Source organism: Hyaena hyaena, unplaced genomic scaffold (assembly GCF_003009895.1).
Source record: "Hyaena hyaena isolate Hyena2069 unplaced genomic scaffold, ASM300989v1 scaffold_184, whole genome shotgun sequence".
Taxonomy (NCBI): domain Eukaryota; kingdom Metazoa; phylum Chordata; class Mammalia; order Carnivora; family Hyaenidae; genus Hyaena; species Hyaena hyaena.
This window is the reverse complement of record NW_024080817.1, coordinates 2482114-2494626: the sequence shown is the minus strand read 5'-3', so window position 1 is coordinate 2494626 and position 12513 is coordinate 2482114. Positions and strand designations below refer to the sequence as shown.

Here is a 12513-nt window from a genome sequence, read left to right as displayed (position 1 = left end):
AAAACACCTGTTACAAATGTACTGAGATTTCAAGGCTAAACATCATGCAAACACTCATTTGGTGTTCCTAGGAACCCAACAGCAGGACTTTCCTCTCAGGGAGTGGCTTCCAACCAGGGGTGATTTCACCCTCCGGGGATATTTGTCTGGAGACCTCACTGGTCATCACAAATTGAGGCGGGAAATGGTGCTACCGGTGCTTACTGGGTAGAAGCCAGAGATGCTGTTAAATACCCTACACTGTACACACAGAGCAGCCCCTCGGCGAAAGACTACCCAGCCTGAAACAGTCAATAGTGCCCAAGACTGAGAAACCCTCCCCCAAGATTCGGTAAAGCTTTTAAAAAGAGAATGTGACTTGGCTATAAACAGAAAGGCAAGGACCCAAATAGTAGTGACTTACTGAAAATGTGTGGGTAGCGTCCTGAATTCTACTGAGAACTACAAATATAGGAGAGTAAAAATGAATAGCAACAGGGTAAATGAGAAAGGCAAGGTTCGCAAAGTAGGAGTCGGCATGAAGCGTGAATTTGCCAGGCCCAGCCCGAACCCACCATTGGGCCTTCACATGGGTATTACTCAACTGTTGAGTGTGTGTTTAACCACAGCAGCTGGCAGGGGTGCACAGCCCTCTCAACAAACAGACTCATCCATCTGTGAAGCTCCCATTCTTTAGAAACATTTCTAAGACAATATACAAAATCTATTTTCTCCTGATTTTACTTGAAGATGAGTCAAGCTATACGCTTGATTTCGGGCTTTTAAATAGTGAGAACAGCTATTGAAAAAAATTACAGGGTAGAAAAGACAGACAAAGGCACTAAAAAGACTCTGAATCATTCTGATTTTTATGGGGAGTAGGGGAAGGCACAGCCAGCTTAACCAATTTACATCATTTTGCTTCAGAAAATAAACATATACATCATGCTGACAATTTTATGCCATGCTTCGCATGCTGAATTAAAATAGTGTTAGGAAAACATTTGGAAAACCAGAAGAGGGAAGCAATAAAATGAAATGGTTAAGGACCATTAGCTACTGAAGTGCATCTCTTACTAGTCAAGGTAAATAACTTAATGAAATTGTTCTGGGTCCTGGAAATAATTTTCTATTGCAATCCGGGACCAATCACAAGAAAAAGTGAGCTACCCTCAGAGACCTGTACATTTTATACCCACAAAAAGAATCCTACACTTGGACAAAGCGGTCACCTGACTTGATCCTAAGAGCCCACACGAATTTTGGAGAACTTTTAAAGGGGTGGAAAATGTTTTATCATTAAAGGAAATTTTCAAATGCAACCCTGAATTCTGAGTTAGTGATGGTTCTGAGTATTTTAGAAACATCCAAAAAGGGAAAAATGCATTTTCTCCTTTGAACCAACACAAACTCCCGGAAGAAGTAGATCATAATGGAATTATACTTAGAATTTGGATATTATTTACTTTAAAACCTCATTAATTAGGGGCGCCCGGGTGGCTTAGTCGGTTAAGCGTCCGACTTTCACTCAGGTCATAATCTCGTGGTTCGTGGGTTCGAGCCCCGCGTCGGGCTCTGTGCTGACTGCCAGCTCAGAGCCTGGAGCCTCTTTCAGAGTCTGTGACTCCCTCTCTCTCTGACCCTCCCCTGCTCACGCTGTCTCTCTCTCTCTCTCTCTCCTAGAANCAGAGCCTGGAGCCTCTTTCAGAGTCTGTGACTCCCTCTCTCTCTGACCCTCCCCTGCTCACGCTGTCTCTCTCTCTCTCTCTCTCCTAGAAATAAAAAAAAAAAAAAATTAAAAAAAAAAACCTCGTTAATTAGGCCTTCAATAATTTGCATTGGATGGTAATTTAGTCAGGCTGAAGTTGACTCTGCTCAGCAAAGCTAGACAGTAAAGGAGATTTTTTGTTTTAAGTTTACTTATTTTGGGAGAGAAAGAGAGCAGGAGCAGGGGCTGGGAAGGGAGAGAGAGAGAAAGAGAGAGAGGGAGAGAGAGAGAGAGAGAGAGAGAGAAAATCCCAAGTGGGCTGCACTCTGCACAGAGCGGGATGCAGGGCTTGATCTCAAGAACCACGAGATTATGACCTGAACCAAAATCAAAAGTTGGTTGCCTAACCAACTGAGCCACCCAGGTGCCCCAAGGAGAATTATTAGTAGTATAAACAAGATAGCAAAATTAAAGAAGCTTCAATCATATATATGAATCAAACTCCCTATCTCAACTTGTTCAACAGGTCCCCTCAAAGACTGTCCCCGGCACCAACGCATTATGAAGAGAACAAGGAGAGAGAGGAGAAGCCAGGGCAGCAACAGTTAATATTTATCATCATTACGTGCCCAGCACTGCACGAAGGACTTCATAACAATTTTCTTTTCCATTTCCTGCTTTCAACAAACAATAACCTTATGGGGCAGATACTCTTACAGGTCTAACCACCCTTATCTGCAATTCCAAAATCCACAAGCATCTGGTAGCAGACAGCTTTTTTCGTAACTCACTTGCTGATAATGCTTGACCTGACCAGCTCTGGCAGCCGACCTTGACCCTAAGCGACACAGAGCTCTTTTGCAGCCCTGGTGCATTCTGTGTGATGGGCTTGTCACAGCTCATGCTGCAGAATGATGAACGGAGTTGACTGTGGGGTGCTGCCTCAGACCCCACTGAGGAGGGACGTGTAAAAGAGAGCTCCCTCCATTACTGTTTAATGCATTCTTACCTTCGTACACGCTGAACAAGTCTCAATTCAAAAACACATTGAACCCAAGGGGTTCATATAAGGGGTGCGGCCCCTGGGCCCTCCATGTCCAGCAGATGAGAAAACAGAATCTCAAAGGCGGGTTCCTAGGAGCCTGGAGTGAGCGAGTGTGCAGTCCAGACAGGATTCAGCACGGGCAACTCTGATCCCAGAACCTACAAGGTCGTTAGCTGTCACGTGAGTGACTTCCCAGGCTCCCTAAGTACAATATACAGCTGAAAGTCATAAAAACCACATTTAAATGACTAACTCAGCGAACTACTGTCCTTAAGAATCTCAGAAGTCGCCATCTCCCACTCACCCTTTTCTGGCTCTCTCCCTGGCTGGTCATTTCTCGGATCCTTTCCAAAATGGCATCCTCCGTTGGCCCAATTGTGCCCCCGACGCCCCCAAGCAGGGCTGCGACTTTCTCCCTAAACGAGGAGTGCTGGTTTCGCGAGGCTGCCGCTGCATCCAGGCTGGCCTCCAAGCTCTTCTCCAACTCGCAAGAGCTTTTCTTCAAGAGGCTCAGCTCCTGCTTCGAGGCATCCCAGACCCGCTGGCCAGCAAGCAGCCTTTCTTGGAAGAGCCTGACCTCCCTTTCAAGAGCTTCCTTAGTCTCTACAGCGCTGAGCAAATCCTGAAACAATTACAGAAAGTGAAGACCGGTAGGTTAGCAGCCACTGAGGGACACACGCATTTGCTTTTCACCTGCTTACTGACTTCACGGAGTTAGGATTAAATCACAACATGCCTTGTTTACCTGTGAGTCCCCCACCATCTCTTCATAAAAATTGTAAATTGTAAAAGCTTAACACTGGGGCGCCTGGGTGGCCCAGTCGGTTAAGTGTCTGACTTTGGCTCAGGTCATGATCTCACGGTTCGTGGGTTCGAGCCCCACGTTGGGCTCTGTGCTGACAGCTCAGAGCCTGGAGCCTGTTTCAGAGTCTGTGACTCCCTCTCTCTCTGACCCTCCCCTGCTCACGTGCTCTCTCTCTCTCTCTCGCTCTCTCTCAGAAATAAATAAAACATTTAAATGAAATAAAAGCTTAACACTAAAAAATTTTTTAATTAAACAAATTAAGTTGTAAGGGTAAATTCAGGTGTCTAAAAAAGAGAAGGGATTAAAAAAAAAACAGGGCTAGGAAAAGAAGGAAACTGGAATATCAGCCTTTTCTATGTGGACCTCTAGAAAGACTTAAGAAAAACAAATGGTTGGCTAACATGCTGGTAGAGGCAAGCCATATATAGAAAATGTTTACAAAATGATCTGCTGTAAAGTTTGATAAACATGGAAATTGATTTTGAATAAACAGTAAACCCTCAGAGTCCTATCTACACACTAAAATTGTTTACATAATGACTCCTTAATACTCTTCTAAATAATAGAGGAGCATTTTCAGAAAAACATCATTGCATAAAGGAAAATCAGCTCTTTCTGTCAATATTCATTTACTGTGCATATCGCCTTGTCTCATAAAACTGATGAACCTGAAGAAAAGAGACATAAATATCTAGCCATTCGGTGGGTGGGAGAAATAAAAGTAGAGGGAAATAAAGTACCACACCGAGAATAATAATTTTAAAGAATAAAATGTGTATCGTTAGGGTCACAAAAATAAATGAAGGGCATCAGGGAGGCCACCTGTGCACCCACCTCTATTTACTAGAATCTAGAATGGTCCAAAGAGGCATGAAAAGGGCATCTTTAAAGTCATTTTTAAAAAATGGGGCACCTGAGTGGCTCAGTCGGTTGGGCATCCAACTCCTGATTTTGGCTCACGTCATGGTCCCAGGGTTGTGGGATCAAGTCCTGCATTGGGCCCCATGCTGAGCATGGAGACTGCTTAAGATTCTCTCTTTCTCTTTCTGCCCTTCTCCCCGCCTTACACGCTCTCTCTCTCTCTCTCTCTCCTCTAGAAAACAACAAAAAACAGAAAACTAGCAGACATCCATTTCCACAATACATGAGTTCACATTAACTAACATTAAGCAAATGGTTAACCAACATTGCTTCAGTATTGCAGCCTAGTTAACTAGCAAAGAATATTTTGTTTTTTATTAAAAATACTATGTTAGGAAAAAAAAAATACTATGTTAGGGTTGGAGCGCCTGGGTGGCTCAGTCAGTTAAGTGACCACCGTCAGCTCAGATCAAGAGCTCAAGTTTGCAAGTTCAAGACCCACATTGGGCTCTGTGCTGACAGCTCAGAGCCTGGAGCCTGCTTTGAATTCTATGTCTCCCTCTCTCTCTGCCCCTCCCCTACTCACGTGTTTTTTTTTTCTTTCTCTCTCTCAAACATAAATCAACATTTTTTAAAAATTTCATACTATGTTAGAGTCAAAAACAACGAAAAGGAAACCATATCTTTGAAAAACAGATTCTACATCTAAACAGGCCGGTAACATTTCAGGCTACTAGTTAAAATGCACTCATCTGTCCTGCATCAGAATTGGACTTTAAAAGGAATTTATCTCCACCAACAGCTTGGAGACAGGAGAGATGTTTCTCGAAATGCTACCGCTTTACTTTTTATTAAAAAAGAGAATATATTGTGGTTGGCTGCACAGCTCAGGGGTTAGAGCACTAGTCTTTTTTTTTTTTTTAATTTTTAAATGTATTTATTTTTGAGAGAGTGAGCAGGGGAGGGGAAGAGAGAGAGGGAGACAAAGAATCTGAAGCAGGCTCCAGGGTCTGAGCTGTCAGTACAGAGCCTGACATGCGGCTCACACTCACAGACTGAGATCGTGACCTGAGCTAAAGTCAGGTCACTTAATTGACTGAGCCACCCAAACGCCCCAGCACTGGTCTTTTAAAAAAGAGAATATCTTATTTTTTTCTTCTGATTTTTTTAAAATCAAGGAAGTCTCCAGCATCAATTTGAAATAAAAGCCATCGAGTGGATAGGTGGGTAGAGAAGGCTGCCTTATTCAGAGATGTAATGGCTAAACTAATTATGGATTATGGAACCTATTTTGTGAAACACTTTGCTTCTCAAGGTCTTGGCAACAGCTTCATTTCCCGGCTCCCTTTCAATACTAGTCTTCCACATGGAGAAGCTCCACTACCGCTAATTAACTTATGGCCCTTAAAGTAGAATCAAGGGCACTTTACCCCAAATACAATATTTTAACATTTTACAGATTTCTTTCTCAGATAGTAATACAATAGCTGCTCCATTTGGGTAACCAGTATCAGAGCTAGTGATAATAAATTAGAACAATATTTTACTTTGAAACTATAATCTATCATGTGGTTAGAGACTTGAAGTCCCAAATTCAGTGATACACAGCTCTAAAAAAACAAAAACAAACAAACAAACAAACAAAAAACCTCTAGAATATTATACGTTGACTTTTATATTGAAAGAAAACCCCTAATGCAAAAGAGGGGAATTTCCATGACCCAGAGAGTGAGCGATATTTTTAACTAAGTACAAAAAGTCCTCAAAATACACACAGAAATATACCAGACACTTGAGTACTATAGACACACTGTCCGTGTGGCATATATTAACCAGCTGGAAGCTTACACCAAGCGACCAATAAATACAGTTAAAATATTCCAGCTAGGAGGAACTTTTTCCACCCCAATATCAGATTATTATTTCCCCTGCCCTAAAGACAAGACAATATCAGATTGTTATTTCCCTAACAAATTCAACGCATGAAACTTTATGTCTGATAAAAATCAGAAAATTCATTTGTGACCATGACATACAGTAGCACGTGTCAGCAGGCTAGATTTCTCTTCTGGACACATTTCCGCCCAGGGAACTATAGGCTGTTTCTCACACGAAGTGCAGACCTTGGGAGCCAGTGACAAGGCCTTGGGGATGGCCACTCCCTCGGCGCTCTGATTAAGTGCTTGAGGATTCAGGAGCACCGGCTGATCTACTGGGAACAGATGTCCTCAGACTACAGATGCAATTACCTGTAGAGCTAGCAGAGACGGCGCTGGGGTCCGGTTGCATGGCTACCTCAAGGATACACTTATGTAATATGACATTGGCATCACTGGCCAGGACCTGGGGACTGCTGTCACACTACACTGACATACAGAACAAGAAACAAGTGGCTCTCTCTAAGCAAAATCAGGGCTGACCTCCACAGAGGAAATCATATTTGCAAACGAGGACAGACCTTAAAGAGACAATGAGGGGATCCCTTTTTTCTTTTCCATTGTTAACTTGTCCTTATCTTTAGCCTTACTAATGCAAGAAATGAATAACAACCCATTCACAATTACTTTTAACAAAAACAATTGTAAACAATATGATTAAGGTGTTTGAGTTAGCTTCCCAATTAAATGCATGTCTGTATTAATTCCGAGATTAAATGCATTACATAATAAAACCATTCAAAGCTTTGTATGTATGTATGTATGTATGTATGTATTTATATGTGAGGGGGAGGGAAGGGGGAGAGGGAAAGAGAGAGACAATCTGAAGCAGACTCCATGCTCAGTGTGGAGCCTGAAGTGGCAGGGGGTGGGAGTGGGGGAGCTCAATCCCACAACCCTGGGATCATGACCCGAATGGAAACCAAGAGTCAGATGCTCAACTGCCTGAGCCACCCAGGCTCCCCCAAAGGTTTATTTTTAAAATACAAGCGTTTCCTATTTTAATGTGGTTACCTGTTATATGGATTTGCATATACATGAGATCAAACTGCCTCTCAAAAATATATGACTAATGATCAACCTCTGGCTTGAGTTTAATTCATCCAACTCTAGACACATTTTGTGAAGTTAAAAACCAGTTGATTACCTACTGTAGTTAAAGTTAACAAAAAAAGCTCAGAAATTCCCACAAACAGGTGTCCTTATTCATTATTGGTAGAAGTGCGAATAGGTGTAAGTCTGGAATAAATATCTAACAAAGTAGAATATACACATACCCTGTGGCCCTGCAAGTCCAGTGTCAAGAACAGATCTGTAGGCTAGTTTACTAAATATGGAAAGTGATGTATGTGTAAAGTTATTCTATTACAAACAGCAAAAGATTGGCTACTACACAAATATTCAATGATATGTGATTAGTTAAACAAATATGAGACACCTGTACCATAGAATGCTATGTAGTCCTAAAAAGAACGGAGGAAACCTTTTATGTACTAATATGGAAGACTCTCCAAGGTACAGTTAGTGAAAAAGGTAAGGTGCCTAACCAAGTGTCTCGTGCCATTTGTACCTACATCAATGGGCACCACTCTAGAAACAGTGCAAGCAAGTGCCCATTCTGGAGAAGGGCCATCTCTGGAGAAGAGCCCTGTTGCTGGGGGGATAACTGGAAGGAAGATATGACAGAACAGTGACAACTATGAAAACACCCAGAAAATTCTGGTCCCTGTAAAGTGCTGAGTCAGTAGTGATGGGAACACCCACACACATACACACATGCCCCTCTGGCTGTCCCACTGGCATCATCAACCTTGGAAAGTCGTAATAATTCAACTTAAGCTTGAAATTCTCATTATTGACAAACTCAATACAAGTTGACAATGATTTTAGCTGCTTGTGAGGCCAGTGTGTTCCTGGGCTTCACCACAGTACTGCAAACACTCTGCCCTGAGCTGGTCAGATTGTGCCTTAGAGGACCATGGACAGTTCCCAGCTGGAAATTTTAAGAGGGACACTGTCAAAATGGAATGGATTCAGCATCCCATGCTAGGATTAGACTCATAATAAAAATATTTATGTGCTTATGGTATTTTAAATGCTGTTTTATTTTATTTTAAAACCATAGAATGAATCTAAAGTCAAAGCATGGAAGACTTAATTATAGTTACAGAACACAAAAAGTAAGTATTACAAACCTTGACAACGTAAATACAATAATAAAATAAAACTGGAAAGAGAAGGGAGTAAAAAGTAGGAGGCATTAAATTCCTCCCCCACCACCGCAGAAAGTCTAAAAATACTATCTCACGTTGGTGAATCAGGAACAGAAATGTATTCCTTTTAAGTCTCAATAGTAACTATTAGAAGCTAAAACAGGAATGCTCCAGTGAAGCTAGGGGTGGAAGGAGAGAGGGTTTTAAATTTTACTTCAGAGTCTTATGAATGGTTTATTTTTTAATAATCTGAGAAGATATTATTTTAGTGCTTATTTTCATTTTAATCCCTCATTGGGGGGCTAGAAGTCTCCCAACCTAACAGATGATAAGAAAGAAGATTCAGGGGCGCCTGGGTGGCTTAGTCGGTTAAGCGTCCGACTTTCGCTTAGGTCATGATCTCGCGGTTTGTGGGTTCGAGCCCTTTGTCGGGCTCTGTGTTGACTGCCAGCTCTGAGCCTGGAGCCTGTTTCAGTCTGTGACTCCCTCTCTCTCTGACCCTCCCCTGCTCACGCTGTCTCTCTCTCTCTCCTAGAAATAAATAAAACATTTAAAAAGAAAGAAAGAAAGAAAGAAAGATCCAAAATCTGAAAGATACAGGCTGTTTAGCCAAAAGAAAAGACTCAGAAGTCCATACTAAATGTCTTTAAAAAGCTTGAAAGTTAGCCATGAGGAAGAGATTTCAGTTTATTCTATGAAGTTTCTTTAAGATAGGATGTGAGTTATGACTTGCTACAATGAAGAACTGTCACAATTGAACTACACAGAGAATATGAACCTCCTTGTTCAGGAGTGAGTTTCTTGTCTCTGAGAGAGTTCAAGGGAAACATGGAGACTAGCGAGACAGTGACATTTTAAAGATGACTCTGATTTCACATAGAGAGTTAACATGATCTAGACTCTAAAAGACCTTTGGGTCACTTCTAACATCATGATTCTAGGATTGTAAAGAGATCTTCAATTTCTTTAGCAATATATCCTATATTATAAGTCCTTACTTCCAGAAACTTATTTCCATATGCCTATACTCTTAAAATAATGTTATGTTTCTTTGGATCCCTGGGTAAAAGAAATAACTAGAAAAGGAAATAAAAACACTGAGCATTGACTATGTGATGGACATGTCTTGAGTACTTCATGTATATCAGTCAACGCTAAGACTAATTGTAAGAGATAGATCCTTAAATTATTTTTCTATTTTACACACAAAAAACTGAGGTTCAAGGAGGTAAGGTCAGATCACATAGCCAAATGATTCTGGAGCCTGGATAAAAACCAGAGAGCCTAGCCTCTTAACCACTCTGCTCCCTGTTTACTGTCTCATGCTGTTCTCTCTCACATTTGCTACTTTAGGGTAACACACCAAAAAAAGCAGAAGGGACATCCTTCCAAACCACACCTGCCTAATTCCAAAACCAATATTCTTTCTTAGTCTCAATTCTAGCTACCAGAATTAAAGAAAATGTGACCAGTGAAGGAAAAGAAACCATCTGAAATCCTATATATAAGTTTAATTTCTGATCTACTGATCTGAATTTGTACCATCTGTGGGAAACGTGTGTGTAGCTTGTGTAAAGTGCCTATGTCTTTCAACACTGAGTTATTTCAAAATAACTGAAAAAAAAGGTGCCAATCTTTGATAGCTGTTAAAACATACTTCAATACTAACTACTAAAGATTTTTAAAGAATGTATTCTCTATATGTATAATAAATCCCCTGGATTTTTATTTGGGAAATTTTCATAAAGTAACCTAAATAGAGTAATTAAGAAAATCAGAAAAGTTGAGTTTGGTAAAAACAGCACCACAGCCAGCAGATACTACTACTTCTGTAGCCATTCTGGGCTTTGCTAATAAAGTAAGTTTCCTACCTCAAAAACAGAGCTTTAGAAAGCATTATGAAGACTCTTCCTAGGGCCATTAATGTGTCAGTAAAACCACTTGACAGTATTTTTCAGTAGTAAATCCTTGGAGTCATAATCCTATGAATGAGCACTTTATTAAAGACCTCAAGTTTTTTTATTGCCCATATTTTTTTAACAATTTTTATTATTTTGGCAAGAACTTCATCCCAAAATGAATGTGTTTCCAAGTCTGAACAACATTGCATCATTTACAAGTAAAGACACATATAAGAAAAGGAATAAGTTCTGCTTTTCTTATGTGCTCTTATAACACATTTTCATTTCCTACTGCTAATCTTCAGGCATGCATTTTTATAAATAAATATAAAATTCTTCCTAATTTTCAAGGCTTAATATTTAACAATTACTATTTATAACTGAATTAAAGTTATTCATTCACTGAGTATGTCTGCATAACTACATATTGTTGTTCCACTGACAAATAATTTTTAGCATCAGACTGGTACGTAGGGTACAGCTGTGAATATACATGTAGGATGTAGCTGTGAACATACATGTAAAGGGATTATTGTTAAAAGCATAATAATTTAATGGCCAGGCTTCAAATCCTGGCTTTGCCACTTAATAGCTATGTGAACTTGAGCAAAGCACTAACTTCTTTGAGCACTTAGCACAAGGACTATGCTAATGGTAAGTGATCAATAAATGGTGACTATTATACTAATATTTCTGATAGTGTTACTGTAAAAAATCTGGGTGACTCAGTCAGTTGAGTGCCCAGCTCTACATTTTGGCTCAGATCATGATCCCAGGGTCATGGGATCAAGCCTTGTGTCAGGCTCTGTGCTGAGCATGTAGCCTGCTTAAGATTCTCTCTTCCTCTCTCTCTCTCTCTCAGAGCACCTGGGTAGCTCAGTTGGTTAAGTGCCGACTTTCGCTCAGGCCATGATCTCACACTTCATGGGTTCAAGCCCCATATCAGGCTCTGTGCTGACAGCTTGGAGCCTAGAGCCTGCTTCAGATCCTGTGTCTCCCTCTTTCTCTGCCCCTCCTCTGCTCATACTCTGTCTCCCTCTCAAAAATAAAATAAACATTAAAAAAAAAAAAAGATTCTCTCCCCTCATTCACTCCTCCCCCACTCCCAAGTGCTCTCCCTCCTCCCCCTCTCTCTAAAGTTAAATAAAGGAAGGAAGGAAGGAAGGAAGGAAGGAAGGAAGGAAGGAAGGAAGGAAGGAAGGAAGGAAGGAAGGAATCTGAGAGACTTAAACTTCACTCGGAAGTCTTACTGGTAGGTAAAAGATGAAAAACGTAATTTTGAAGTAATTTTATATATACTGAAAGAAAAATCAAATGAGTAAATATTATGATTAGGATTCAAAAGATACTACTATAAAACAAAAGATATTTTTAAAACTCTAAACATCACTTTTAACTTAAAATACCAGTATTAAGTTATTACTAAAAATATATTTCTAGCTCTGGCCACTGAAAGAAATGACATCCCAACAGCAATGAGCACACTGAAAGCCCAAATCTTGTTTTTAAGCACCATTCTCCTGTAAAAGGCACCGAAGCCCCCTACAAAATAGGCTGACTGTAGTTCTGTGGTCTGAAAGATGCAAAGATGTCATGACTTCTGTCAGAAAAAGTGAGGAAATGTTAAAAGACTAAGGGATGAGTTTCAAGGTCACAGAGACCATCCTGAAGGGGCTGCTTCTAGGCCAATTTAATGAATTTGGAGCACGCACACAAAAAAAACAGTAACTGATTATAAAAATAAGTAAATAAAAATCCATGTGTCCATAGAACTGAAAAGAAACAGAAATCTTTTTTAAAGCTTTAAAAAAAAAAAGAAAAGAAAAGCTTTCTATTTCTTTTCTTTACAGAAGAATGCCAGCTAATAAACAAAAGGAACAGTAACAGTAGATATTACCTTTTCGTCACCCCTGATGTCAGTTAATCCAGGCAAGAATCAATGATGGTAACACCACTTGGTAAAGTCAATGGGGAACAGAAATAACCTGCTAATTATCAGAAATGATCTGCCCAGAGATACCTTACTTAAATGCAAAAGAAAAAAACATACCTTTACGCTAAGGA

General features: G+C 40.3%; 1 protein-coding gene across 1 annotated transcript in view; it reads right to left on the bottom strand.

Moving 5' to 3' along the window:
- The window catches only part of CCDC170 (coiled-coil domain containing 170), a 93988-nt gene that overhangs the window by 30018 nt on the left and 51457 nt on the right, over positions 1–12513 (bottom strand). Inside the window, exon 6 of the mRNA XM_039240975.1 lies at positions 3037–3354. Coding sequence (XP_039096906.1) covers positions 3037–3354 — 318 coding nt within the window. The remainder of the gene's footprint in view (positions 1–3036; positions 3355–12513) is intronic.